At 44.0% G+C, this 14,762-nt stretch overlaps 1 protein-coding gene across 2 annotated transcripts in view; it reads left to right on the forward strand.

Annotated features, from left to right (window-relative positions):
* LOC147121756 (uncharacterized) overlaps positions 1 to 13,599 on the forward strand; it is a 50,572-nt gene extending 36,973 nt beyond the window's left edge. Inside the window, exons 9-12 of one of the 2 annotated variants that reach the window (XM_085982248.1) lie at positions 5,008 to 5,106; positions 10,226 to 10,333; positions 10,854 to 10,961; positions 11,553 to 13,599. In XM_085982248.1, the coding sequence (XP_085838374.1) occupies positions 5,008 to 5,106; positions 10,226 to 10,333; positions 10,854 to 10,961; positions 11,553 to 12,328 (1,091 nt within the window). In that variant the 3' untranslated portion in view covers positions 12,329 to 13,599. The remainder of the gene's footprint in view (positions 1 to 5,007; positions 5,107 to 10,225; positions 10,334 to 10,853; positions 10,962 to 11,552) is intronic. The other variant, XM_085982249.1, reaches the window with a different exon arrangement.
* Positions 13,600 to 14,762: the final 1,163 nt, after the last annotated feature.

Genomic DNA, 14,762 nt, shown 5'->3' on the forward strand with positions numbered 1-14,762 from the left:
AATGGTGCAAGGGGGAGGGATTCAAATTCCTGGGACATTGGAACCGGTTCTGGGGGAGGTGGGACCAGTACAAACTGGACGGTTTGCACCTGGGCGGGACCGGGACCGATGTCCTAGGGGGGAGTGTTTGCTCGTGCTGTTGGGGAGGGTTTAAACTAAAATGGCAGGGGGCTGGGAAACTGTGCAGGGAGACAGAGGAAAGGGAAGCAAGGATAGAAACAAAAGACTGGAAGGATAAAAGCAAAAGTGGAAGGCAGAGAAATCAAGGGTGTAAATCAAACAGGGCTACAGTAAATAATAATTCTAAAAGGACCAAGAGTGTTAAAAAAACAAGCCTGAAGGCTTTGTGTCTTAATGCGAGGAGCATTTGTAATAAGGTGGATGAATTAGCTGCGCAAATAGATGTAAACGGATATGATGTAATTGGAATTACAGAGACATGGCTCCAGGGTGACCAAGGCTAGGAATTCAACATCCAGGGGTATTCAATATTCAGGAAGGACAGGCAAAAAGGAAAAGGAGGTGGGGTAGCATTGCTGGTTAAAGAGGAGATTAACACAATAGTAAGGAAGGATATTAGCTCTGATGATGTGGAATCTGTATGGGTAGAGCTGAGAAATACCAAGGGGCAGAAAACGTTAGTGGGAGTTGTATACAGACCCCCAAACAGTAATGCTGAGGTTGGGGATGGCATTAAACGGGAAATTAGAGACGCGTGCAATAAGGGCACAGCAGTTATCATGGGTGACTTTAATCTACATATAGATTGGGCTAACCAAATTAGTAACAGTACTGTGGAGGAGGAATTCCTAGAGTGTATACGGGATGGTTTCCTGGACCAATATGTCGAGGAACCAACTAGAGATCAGGCCATCTTAGACTAGGTATTATGTAATGAGAAAGGATTAATTAGCAATGTTGTGCGAGGCCCCTTGGGGAGAAGCGATTATAATAGGATAGAATTCGTCATTAAAATGGAGAGTGAAGTAGTTGACTCAGAGACTAGGGTCCTGAATTTAAATAAAGGAAACTACGATGGTATGAGGCGCGAGTTGGCTAGGATGGATTGAGGAACGTTACTTAAAGGGTTCACGGTGGATAGGCAATGGCAAACATTTAAAGACCGCATGGATGAACTACAGAATTTGTTGATCACTGTTTGGCATAAAAATAAAACAATAAAGGTGACTCAACTGTGGCTAACGAGGGAAATTAGGGATAGCATAAGATCCAAGGAGAGGACATATAAATTGGCCAGAAAAAGCAGCAAAACTGAGGATTGGGAGCAGTTTAGGATTCGGCAAAGGAGGACAAAGGGATTAATTAAGAGGGGGGAAATAGAATATGAGAGTAAGCTTGCAGGGAACATAAAAACTGACTGTAAAAGCTTCTATAGATGTGTGAAGAGAAAAAGATTGGTGAAGTCAAGTGTAGGTCCCTTGCAGTCAGAATCAGGGGAATTTATCATGGGGAACAAAGACATGGCTGACCAATTAAATACATCCTTTGTGAAGACAGAAGCAAAGGAGGACACAAATAACCTTCCAGAGATTTTGGGGAACATAGGGTCTAATGAGAGGGAGGAATTGAATGAAATCAGCATTTGTAGGGAAATGGTGTTCGGGAAATTGACGGGATTGAAGGCAGATAAATCCCCAGGGCCTGATAATCTACATCCTAGGGTACTTAAGGAAGTGGCCCTAGAAATAGTAGATGTATTGCTGGTCATCTTCCAAAATTCTATAGACTCTGGAATAGTTCCCATGGATTGGAGGGTAGCTAATGTAACCCCACTATTTTAAAAAGGTGGTAGAGAGAAAATGGGGAATTATAGACCGGTAAGCCTGACATCGGTAGTGGGGAAAATGCTAGAGTCCATTATAAAAGATGTAATAGCAGAGCACTTGGAAAACAGTGACAGGATCGGACAAAGTCAACATGGATTTACAAAAGGTAAATCATGCTTGACTAATCTACTGGAATTTTTTGAGGATGTAACTGGTAGAATAGATAAAGGAGAACCAGTGGATGTGGTGTATTTGGACTTTCAGAAGGCTTTCGACAAGGTCCCGCATAAAAGATTGGCGTGCAAAGTTAAAGCACATGGGATTGTGGGGGTAAGGTACTGACTTGGATAGAGAACTGGTTGGCAGACAGGAAGCAAAGAGTTGGAATAAACGGGTCTTTTTCCGAGTGGCAGGCAGTGACTAGTGGGGTACCTCGGGGATCGGTGCTAGGACCCCAGCTATTCACAATATATATTAATGATCTAGACGAGGGAACTAGATGTAATATCTCCCAAGTTTGCAGACGACACAAAGCTGGGTGGGCGTGTGTGCTGTGAGGAGGATGCAGAGAAACTCCAGTATGATTTGGACAGGTAGGGTGATAGGGCAGATGCATGGCAGATGCAGTATAATGTGGATAAATGCGAGGTTATCCACTTTGGTGACAAAAACAAGAAGAACGGCAATAGATTGGGAAAAGGGGAAGTGCAACGAGACCTGGGTGTCCTTGTGCACCAGTCGCTGAAGGTAAGCATGCAGGTGCAGCAGGCGGTTAAGAAGGCAAATGGTATGTTGGCCTTCATAGCGAGAGGATTCGAGTACAGGAGCAAGGATGTCCTGCTGCAGTTGTACAGGGCCTTGGTGAGACCACACCTTGAGTATTGTGTGCAGTTTTGGTCGCCTTATCTGAGGAAGCATGTTCTTGCCATGGAGGGAGTGCAGCGAAGATTCACCAGACTGATACTTGGGATGGCAGGAATGACGTATGACGAGAGATTGAGTCGATTAGGCTTATATTCGCAAGAGTTTAGAAGAATGAGAGGGGACCTCATTGAAACTTATAAAATTCTAACAGGACTAGACAGACTACATGCAGGAAGGATGTTCCCGATGGCGGTGGAGTCCAGAACCAGGGGTCACAGTCTAAGGATAAGGGGTAAGCCATTTAGGACTGAGATGAGGAGGAATTTCTTCACCCAGAGAGTGGTGAACCTGTGGAATTCTTTACCACAGAAGACAGTTGAGGCCAACTTATTAAATATATTCAAAAAGGAGTTAGATATATTTCTTAAGGCTAAAGGGATCAAGGGATATGGGGAGAAAGCAGGGACAGGGCACTGAATTTGGATGATCAGCCATGATCTCATTAAATGGCGGAACAGGCCTGAGGGGCCGAACGGCCGACTCCTGCTCCTATCTTCTATGTTTCTATTTCTCCTCTACATGTTGCCCCTTGGCGACATCATCCGAAAACACAGCATCAGTTTCCACATGTACGCTGACGACAGCCACTTCTACCTCACTACCACTTCTACCTCACTACCACTTCTCTCAACCCCTCCACGGTATCTAAATTGTCTGACTGCTTGTCCGACAGAGCAGAAATTGTCTCCAAATAAATATTGGGAAGACCGAAGCCATTGTTTTCGGTCCCTGCCACAAACTCCATTCCCTAGCCACGGACTCCATCGCTCTCCCTAACACCTGTCTGAGGCTAAACCACACTGTTCACAAACTTGGTGTCATATCTGACCCTGAAACGAGCTTTCGACCACATATCCGCAGCATAACTAAGAACGCCTATTTCCACCTCCGTAACATCGCCCGTCTCTGCCCTTGCCTCAGCTCATCCGCTGCTGAAACCCTCATCCACGCCTTTGTCACCTCTAGACTTGACTATTCCAACGCACTCCTGGCTGGCATCCCACATTCTACCCTACGTAACCTTGAGGTGATCCAAAATTCGGCTGCCCGTGTCCAAACTCGCACCAAGTCCTGTTCACCCATCACACCTGTGTTCGCTGACCTACATTGGCTCCCGGCTAAGCAGTGCCTCGATTTCAAAATTCTCATCCTTGTTTTCAAATCCCTCCATGGCCTCGCCCCTCCCTATCTCCGTAATCTCCTTGAGCCCCACAACCCCCCGCGATATCTGCGCTCCTCTAATTCTGGCCTCTTGAGCATCCCTGATTATAATCGCTCAACCATTGGTGGCCGTGCCTTCTGTTGCCTAGGCCCTAAGCTCTGGAATTCCCTGCCTGAACCTCTCCGACTCGCTACCTCTGTTTCCTCCTTTATGAAGCTCCTTAAAACCTACCTCTTTGACCAAGCTTTTGGTCACCTGCCCTAATTTCTCCTTATGTGGCTCGGTGTCAAATGTTTTCTCTCTTAATACTCCTGTGAAGCGCCTTGGGACGTTTTACTATGTTAAAGGCGCTATATAAATACAAGTTGTTGTTGTTATTGCACAAAATAACGTGAACAAAATTGATAAGTAAGAGGTCCAAATGCTCTCTGGGCTCGGTGATTTGAAATAATAGCGTTGGCAGAGACGTGACTGATGCTATGGCACGACTGGAAGCTTAACATTTCAAGTTTAACAAAAGATTGAATAACGATAAAATAAGACAGAAGGGATGTGGGGTGGCAGTAATAAATGCAGCACTCAAACATGGGATGATACAAGAGATGGTGGAGAAGCTGAATCCATTTTCTAAGGAGTAAGAAGGGAACTATTACTGTACTGAGAGTATGACAGACTAGTGAATATCGGAAAAGAGATAGGGCAGATGATAGTGAGAAACTGCTGTCATCAGAACCTCTTAATTGGATTACTTTCTGCTGTACATTATCGTCCACATCTTTTGTCCAAAAGCTGCTCAGGCAATACTGAGGGTGCAAACTGGTGTCAACCTGATCAAGGTGAAAATGTGTCGGTGTTTTTGAGGAATATTCCACGTGTTGGACGAAGGGTACGACCCGAAACGTTAACTCTGTTTCTCTCTCCTCGATGCTGCCTGACCTGCTGAGTGTTTCCAGCACTTTCTGTTGTTATATCGGATTGCAAGATCAGTTAGAAAGATTTTTTTTCTTGAATGTGCCTGCACAAAGATTTCAGGGTTTTAGAAACTATTTTTATGATTGTGAAAAGAGAAGGATGTCAGACTCGGGCAACTATTTGTAAGAAATTAACATTGGTTGATCTTCTGTTTCTCCTGAGAATCCCCAAGTGAAAATCGGAGACATGATGAGAAGCCGATAGGAGATGTGCAAGAGTTGCAGATCAGTGAGGAAGCAAACCAACGTCAACATGAACTTGGTAAGAATGGTGACAAAACGTGTCTGTTTTTGAGGAATATTCTGCCAGTTGGACAAAGTGGGTGCCTGACCTATCGAGTTTGAAGTTGAAAGAAAGACCACGAAGCGATAAGATAAAAGGGAGGTGGGGTGGCAGTAATAAATGAAGCACTAGAACATGGGATGATACATGTGGGTTGTACATGTGTTATTGCACTCGCCTGGTTCCATTCTTATCTATCTAATCGTAGCCAGAGAATCACCTGCAACGGCTTCTCTTCCCGCTCCCGCATCGTTACCTCTGGTGTCCCCCAAGGATCTATCCTTGGCCCCCTCCTATTGGTATGTTGCCTCCCTGGTGCAAGGGTCAAGGATGTCTCGGGGCGGCTGCAGGGCATTCTGGAGGGGGAGGGTGAACAACCAGTTGTCGTGGTGCACATAGGTACCAACGATATAGGTAAAAAACGGGATGAGGTCCTAAAAGCTGAATATAGGGAGGAGGTAAATTAAGAAATAGGACGTCAAAGGTAGTAATCTCAGGATTGCTACCAGTGCCACGTGCTAGTCAGAGTAGAAATAGAAGGATATTTCAGCTGAATACGTGGCTAGAGGAATGGTGCAAGGGGGAGGGATTCAAATTCCTGGGACATTGGAACCGGTTCTGGGGGAGGTGGGACCAGTACAAACTGGACGGTTTGCACCTGGGCGGGACCGGGACCGATGTCCTAGGGGGGAGTGTTTGCTCGTGCTGTTGGGGAGGGTTTAAACTAAAATGGCAGGGGGCTGGGAAACTGTGCAGGGAGACAGAGGAAAGGGAAGCAAGGATAGAAACAAAAGACTGGAAGGATAAAAGCAAAAGTGGAAGGCAGAGAAATCAAGGGTGTAAATCAAAGAGGGCTACAGTAAATAATAATTCTAAAAGGACCAAGAGTGTTAAAAAAACAAGCCTGAAGGCTTTGTGTCTTAATGCGAGGAGCATTTGTAATAAGGTGGATGAATTAGCTGCGCAAATAGATGTAAACGGATATGATGTAATTGGAATTACAGAGACATGGCTCCAGGGTGACCAAGGCTAGGAATTCAACATCCAGGGGTATTCAATATTCAGGAAGGACAGGCAAAAAGGAAAAGGAGGTGGGGTAGCATTGCTGGTTAAAGAGGAGATTAACACAATAGTAAGGAAGGATATTAGCTCTGATGATGTGGAATCTGTATGGGTAGAGCTGAGAAATACCAAGGGGCAGAAAACGTTAGTGGGAGTTGTATACAGACCCCCAAACAGTAATGCTGAGGTTGGGGATGGCATTAAACGGGAAATTAGAGACGCGTGCAATAAGGGCACAGCAGTTATCATGGGTGACTTTAATCTACATATAGATTGGGCTAACCAAATTAGTAACAGTACTGTGGAGGAGGAATTCCTAGAGTGTATACGGGATGGTTTCCTGGACCAATATGTCGAGGAACCAACTAGAGATCAGGCCATCTTAGACTAGGTATTATGTAATGAGAAAGGATTAATTAGCAATGTTGTGCGAGGCCCCTTGGGGAGAAGCGATTATAATAGGATAGAATTCGTCATTAAAATGGAGAGTGAAGTAGTTGACTCAGAGACTAGGGTCCTGAATTTAAATAAAGGAAACTACGATGGTATGAGGCGCGAGTTGGCTAGGATGGATTGAGGAACGTTACTTAAAGGGTTCACGGTGGATAGGAAATGGCAAACATTTAAAGACCGCATGGATGAACTACAGAATTTGTTGATCACTGTTTGGCATAAAAATAAAACAATAAAGGTGACTCAACTGTGGCTAACGAGGGAAATTAGGGATAGCATAAGATCCAAGGAGAGGACATATAAATTGGCCAGAAAAAGCAGCAAAACTGAGGATTGGGAGCAGTTTAGGATTCAGCAAAGGAGGACAAAGGGATTAATTAAGAGGGGGGAAATAGAATATGAGAGTAAGCTTGCAGGGAACATAAAAACTGACTGTAAAAGCTTCTATAGATGTGTGAAGAGAAAAAGATTGGTGAAGTCAAGTGTAGGTCCCTTGCAGTCAGAATCAGGGGAATTTATCATGGGGAACAAAGACATGGCTGACCAATTAAATACATCCTTTGTGAAGACAGAAGCAAAGGAGGACACAAATAACCTTCCAGAGATTTTGGGGAACATAGGGTCTAATGAGAGGGAGGAATTGAATGAAATCAGCATTTGTAGGGAAATGGTGTTCGGGAAATTGACGGGATTGAAGGCAGATAAATCCCCAGGGCCTGATAATCTACATCCTAGGGTACTTAAGGAAGTGGCCCTAGAAATAGTAGATGTATTGCTGGTCATCTTCCAAAATTCTATAGACTCTGGAATAGTTCCCATGGATTGGAGGGTAGCTAATGTAACCCCACTATTTTAAAAAGGTGGTAGAGAGAAAATGGGGAATTATAGACCGGTAAGCCTGACATCGGTAGTGGGGAAAATGCTAGAGTCCATTATAAAAGATGTAATAGCAGAGCACTTGGAAAACAGTGACAGGATCGGACAAAGTCAACATGGATTTACAAAAGGTAAATCATGCTTGACTAATCTACTGGAATTTTTTGAGGATGTAACTGGTAGAATAGATAAAGGAGAACCAGTGGATGTGGTGTATTTGGACTTTCAGAAGGCTTTCGACAAGGTCCCGCATAAAAGATTGGCGTGCAAAGTTAAAGCACATGGGATTGTGGGGGTAAGGTACTGACTTGGATAGAGAACTGGTTGGCAGACAGGAAGCAAAGAGTTGGAATAAATGGGTCTTTTTCCGAGTGGCAGGCAGTGACTAGTGGGGTACCTCGGGGATCGGTGCTAGGACCCCAGCTATTCACAATATATATTAATGATCTAGACGAGGGAACTAGATGTAATATCTCCCAAGTTTGCAGACGACACAAAGCTGGGTGGGCGTGTGTGCTGTGAGGAGGATGCAGAGAAACTCCAGTATGATTTGGACAGGTAGGGTGATAGGGCAGATGCAGGGCAGATGCAGTATAATGTGGATAAATGCGAGGTTATCCACTTTGGTGACAAAAACAAGAAGAACGGCAATAGATTGGGAAAAGGGGAAGTGCAACGAGACCTGGGTGTCCTTGTGCACCAGTCGCTGAAGGTAAGCATGCAGGTGCAGCAGGCGGTTAAGAAGGCAAATGGTATGTTGGCCTTCATAGCGAGAGGATTCGAGTACAGGAGCAAGGATGTCCTGCTGCAGTTGTACAGGGCCTTGGTGAGACCACACCTTGAGTATTGTGTGCAGTTTTGGTCGCCTTATCTGAGGAAGCATGTTCTTGCCATGGAGGGAGTGCAGCGAAGATTCACCAGACTGATACTTGGGATGGCAGGAATGACGTATGACGAGAGATTGAGTCGATTAGGCTTATATTCGCAAGAGTTTAGAAGAATGAGAGGGGACCTCATTGAAACTTATAAAATTCTAACAGGACTAGACAGACTACATGCAGGAAGGATGTTCCCGATGGCGGTGGAGTCCAGAACCAGGGGTCACAGTCTAAGGATAAGGGGTAAGCCATTTAGGACTGAGATGAGGAGGAATTTCTTCACCCAGAGAGTGGTGAACCTGTGGAATTCTTTACCACAGAAGACAGTTGAGGCCAACTTATTAAATATATTCAAAAAGGAGTTAGATATATTTCTTAAGGCTAAAGGGATCAAGGGATATGGGGAGAAAGCAGGGACAGGGCACTGAATTTGGATGATCAGCCATGATCTCATTAAATGGCGGAACAGGCCTGAGGGGCCGAACGGCCGACTCCTGCTCCTATCTTCTATGTTTCTATTTCTCCTCTACATGTTGCCCCTTGGCGACATCATCCGAAAACACAGCATCAGTTTCCACATGTACGCTGACGACAGCCACTTCTACCTCACTACCACTTCTCTCAACCCCTCCACGGTATCTAAATTGTCTGACTGCTTGTCCGACAGAGCAGAAATTGTCTCCAAATAAATATTGGGAAGACCGAAGCCATTGTTTTCGGTCCCTGCCACAAACTCCATTCCCTAGCCACGGACTCCATCGCTCTCCCTAACACCTGTCTGAGGCTGAACCACACTGTTCACAAACTTGGTGTCATATCTGACCCTGAAACGAGCTTTCGACCACATATCTGCAGCATAACTAAGAACGCCTATTTCCACCTCCGTAACATCGCCCGATAAAATAAGATAAACGGGAGATGGGGTGGCAGTAATAAATGAAGCTCTAGCACATGGAATGATGCATGTGGGTTGTACATGTGTTATTGCACTCGCCTGGTTCCATTCTTATCTATCTAATTGTAGCCAGAGAATCACCTGCAACAGCTTCTCTTCCCGCTCCCGCATCGTTACCTCTGGTGTCCCCCAACGATCTATCCTTGGCCCCCTCCTATTGGTATGTTGCCTCCCTGGTGCAAGGGTCAAGGATGTCTCGGGGCGGCTGCAGAGCATTCTGGAGGGGGAGGGTGAACAACCAGTTGTCGTGGTGCATATAGGTACCAACGATATAGGTAGAAAACGGGATGAGGTCCTAAAAGCTGAATATGGGGAGTTAGGAGGTAAATTTAAAAAATAGGACGTCAAAGGTAGTAATCTCAGGATTGCTGTAAGTGCCACGTGCTAGTCAGAGTAGAAATAGAAGGATATTTCAGCTCAATACGTGGCTAGAAGGAGAAGCGCAGGATGGGAACACCACCACCTCCAAGTCAGACAACATGCTGACATGGAGATATATCGCTGTTCCTTCATCATTGCTGAGTCAAAGTCCTGGAACTCCCTACCTAGCAGCACTGTGGGAGTACCTTCATCACATGGACTGCAGCGGTTCAAGATGGCGGCTCACCACCACCTTCTCAATGATAGACAATAAATGCTGGCCTTGCCAGCGATGCCACATCCCGTGAATGAATAAATTAAAAAAAACACAACCTGTCTAAAAGCACTTGATCAGATTGCAGCCTCACTTCGTAAGATTTTCTTTTTGAATGTGCCTGCACAAGGATTTCAGGGTTTTAGAAACTATTTTTATGATTGTGAAATGAGAAGGATTTCAGACTTGGCAAAGTATTTGTAAGAAATTAACATTCGTTGATCTTTTGTTTCTCCTGAGAATCCCCAAGTGAGAAATGGAGACATGATGAGAAGCTGAAGGCAAAGGAGTCAGAGTCGCAGTATACTGAGAGCGCAAACTCGTGTCGACTGGATCAAGGTAAAACTGGTGAGAAAATGTGTGCGCTTTTGAGGAATATTCCACATGTTGAACCGAGTGGTTGCCTGACCTATCAACTTACAAGTTGGGGGGAAAAAAATCAAGGAGGGTTGTAATAAGATAAAAGGGAGGTGGGGTGGCAGTAGTAAATGAAACACTAGAGCACGGGATGTTCTAGGGGATGGTGGAAAAGCTGAATCTGTTTTCTAAGGATTAAGAAGGGAACTATTACTGTACTGAGAGTATATTTATAGACTGATCGAATATTGGGAAAGAGAAAGAGCAGATGATAATGAGAAACTTCAGTCTCAATACCTGTTGCTGATCAGAAGTCCTCAATTAGAGCGCATCCTATAACCATATTCTCCTATGACATACTGTACATATAATCTATCTGAAAGCACATCGGATTGCAAGATCAGTTACCGGGATTTTTTTTGTCTGGGTCTGCACAAAGATTTGAGGATTGGGCAACTGTGTTGGAATTAACATTGATTGTTCGTAGCTTCGTTTCTTCTGTTTCACTCAGATCGCACAAGTGAAAAACTGAGACATGATGAGAAACCGATTGGAGATGTGCAAGAGGTGCAGATCAGTGAGGAAGCAAACCAACATCAACCTGTACTTAGTAAGAATGGTGAGAAAATGTGACTGAGTTTTTGAGAGCAGCCAGTGATACCTGAGCTTCTGTTTTCCCTCTCAAGAGTTGACCTCTACTCTGTGCTTTTTGCTGGTGATGCCAGCAAGATCGCGCTGTATTGGCAACAATGGTGTGTACAAACACGTATCGAGTTCGATCTGCATGTGCTACATGATTATACAAATGGAAAATGAAAATATAAAAAATAGTAATGGAAAGCAGTATGATAAATAATAGTTTATCTGTGGGCAGTTATTTCAATTTTGTATTGCACTATCTGGGAATAAGCTGCTGCTCTCTCAATTTGCAATGTCTTGTGAACCCCACAATTAAGCTACAGTCTGGAATCAGTGCTTGGTATCCATTGTTCAGTATAGACTTTCTGAATCTCCTGATTTGATTAAGACTGTTCATATTGCTTTGCTGTCTGCACTATTTTTATACCTCACTTACTATTTAACTTGCTATTTATTATGCAGCCAGCTGCTATTTTATGGTTTGTAACTGCCCACTGGATTTTAATTTGACATTATTGTGTGAACCTTGGTTACCTGTGTTAGTTATTGCACCTTTTTCCTCTCTCCATAGGGAAACGATCCGGTGTTGGTTTTTTATGGATAGGCATGCTGTTGGTATCTCTCTTCGCCTATTCCTTGTTGAATTTTCAGAGCCAGCAAGAGTCTGAAGTTGTGGGCAAAATCCTCAATGTATTCTTGCAGAATTTTGGCAAGGTGCAGAAGAGTTTTCCAAGTCAGGAAGAGCAGCTGTGGAAAAGAAGCAGGATAATGTTGCAGAAGCATGTTAACAGGACCATGCATTCTGAGCCATCCATCTTAATGTTTGCAGCTGCACTGGATGCGGAGGAAACCATGCGTTGCCTCACGAGCAGGATTGCCGGAGCTTATGCCTCGGCCTTCAATTCCAGGGTTATGGAAATTGATGGATCTGGGAAAAAGTTGTTAAACAGCGATGAAGTGAAACTAGATCTAGATAATCAGCTGTCATCCGGGTTCAGTGAAGGTAGAAAGTCCGCTGTTATTCATCACTTCCAGGATCTCCCACCCCCATCTACCCTTCTTTTCTACAAGTACTGCGATCACGAAAATGCAGCCTTTAAGGATGTTTCTCTATTGATCACAGTTTTAGTGGATGAGCAAAAACTAGACCCAGGTTTAAGCTTTGAAGTTCTGGAGGAGACAGTCTATGATTTTCTTGTGATGAAATTTTCCATCTCAGGCAAGACTGGGCAGTACAATATCCTGGATACTGACAAGTTCAGTGGATTGTGGAGTCGTATAGCACATGCCGTATTGCCAGTCCGACCTGAAAGGGAAATTGAAGAGAATGGCTGTAAACATGAGTGAAAACTTCTGAGAAAAATGAAATGATTTGCACTGCGTTTGATCAATGAGGGAAATTGCAGAGAATTAATGAATTTAACAGGAAATCCATTTTATAAATGAAATACATAGCTTCTGAATTTTGATGAAGGATCTCACCTAAAACTTTATCCTATTTTTGATTCATATGCTGACTGACTTACTGTGTCTGTTCAGCATTTTCTGTTTTTATTTCAGGCTTCCAGCATTCAGTGTTCTAGTTCTCTTTAATTATCATAAATGAAATAAGGGATATAGATAGGCTAAGTGAGTGGGCAAAAATCTGACAGATGGAGTTTAATGTGGGAAAATGCAAGGTTATCCACTTTGGTAGGAAAAATAAAAAAGCAAATTATTATTTAAATAGGGAAAGATTACAAAATGCTGAGGTACAGCAGGATCTGGGGGTCCTTGTACATGAATCACAAAAAGTTAGCATGCAGGTACAGCAAGTAATTGGGAAGGCAAATGGAGTGTTGGCCTTTATTGCAAAGGGAATGGAGTATAAAAGTAGGGAAGTCCTGTTACAACTGTACAGGGCGTTGGTGAGACCACACCTCGAGTACTGCATAGTTTTGGTCTCCTTATTTAAGGAAGGATATAATTGCATTGGAGGCAGTTCAGAGAAGGTTCACGAGGTTAATTCCGGAGATGAAGGGGTTGTCTTATGAAGAAAGGTTGAGCAGGTTGGGCCTATACTCGTTGGAGTTTAGAAGAATGAGAGGTGATCTTATTGAAACATATAAGATTCTGAAGGGGCTTGACAGGGTAGATGCAGAGAGCATGTTTCCCCTCGTGGGGGAATCTAGAACTCGGGGGCATAGTTTCAGAATAAGGGGGCACCCATTTAAATTGGAAATGAGGAGGAATTTCTTCTGAGGGTCGTGAATCTTTGGAATTCTCTTCCCCAGAGAGCTGTGGAGGCTGGGCCATTGAATATATTTAAAGTGGAGGTAGACAGATTTTTGAACAATAAGGGAGTCTAGCGTTATGGGAGCGGGCAGGGAAGTGGAGTTGAGGCCAAGATCAGATCAGCCTTGATCTTATTGAATGGCGGAGCAGGCTCGAGGGGCCAAATGACCTACTCCTGCTCCTACGTCTTATAAACTAAAATACCGACAGCTAAGGAATATTATTGCAGCTGCATGAATGTTGGTGGCATGGAGTTACCTATGTAAATTTAAATTACATTTTTAAACATTGTATTATATCAACTTGAATCTGTAGCTAAATAAATAAGCTGACTTAAAGCGAAACTGTTTGCCGAACACTTTTTCCTTGAAGAAAGTGCTGCTTTAATTAATGATTTGGTTTGGTTTGGTTCATGGGAGTTGGTATCTACATGTGACAGTGACTTAGAATATATGACCCTTACCTCAAATATGGGCGCTAATCCATTGCAGCCTCTTTGAAGGAAAGCTGACCTGGATGGATGGTGAGGGAAATGGAAATCTTGCACAAGCACAGTAGAGGATGCGTTTCCTGATTTGGGCCAGGTGCAGGGTAGAGGGAAATTGACAACACGTCCAACCTTTGGCGCACTTCACCTGGAGTCCCCTGGTGCTGGCTCTTAGTGCAGTAGAGGGAAAAAAATCCACTCTGTGTCTATCATTGTTCTCATACTTAAAGGGGAAGGAAAGTCAAATGTTTTTATTGGCTGAGTTGGTAGTCCTCTGCGAGATGACAATGCTACCAACTGAGCCAACAGTCAACTTCGCTTCGTTAGTAGTACTATTGTCTCGGAGTCAGAAGGTTGTAGGTTCAAGCCCTACCATGTACTTTTGCTCAAAATCTAGGCTGGCACTTTATTGCTGTACTGAGGAAGAGCGACACTGTCAAAGAGTTGCCATTTTTCAGAAGAGATGTTAAACTGAAGCTCCATCTTCCATTCTTATTTGGCTAGCTTTAGTGCTACTCGTGTATCTGGGAAAATATGCACATTGCACATGCTGAGATGACAAGCCTTCAGCTTTGAGCAGAAATATCACATACAAACCCAGGCTTTTGGGAGACTGGCTCAGGCCTTCAAGTATGAACAAAAGAATGAAGACTTTTTTTAGAACCCATTTTGACCGATCTATTGTTTCTATAGTGCCTTTAATGCATAGCAAAATGTCCCAAGGCACTTCAGCGGAGCGTTACCAAACAAAATTTGACATGAACCCCATAAGGGGATATTAGTGCAGATGACCAAAAGCTTGGTCAAAGAGGTAGGTTTTAAGGTGCGTCTTAAAGGAGGAAAGAGAGATAGAGGCGGAGAGGTTTAGGGAGGGAATTTCAGAGCTTAGGGCCCAGGCAGCTGAAGGCACGGCCGCCAATGGTGAAGCGATTAAAATCGGGGATGCACAAGAGGCCAGAATTGGAGGAGCACAGAGATCTGAAGATTTGAGGGCTGGAGGGGCGAGGCTATAGAGGGATT

The sequence above is a fragment of the Somniosus microcephalus genome, chromosome 3, assembly GCF_052327205.1.
Source record: "Somniosus microcephalus isolate GS21.2 chromosome 3, FLI_Smic_1.0, whole genome shotgun sequence".
Lineage (NCBI taxonomy): Eukaryota > Metazoa > Chordata > Chondrichthyes > Squaliformes > Somniosidae > Somniosus > Somniosus microcephalus.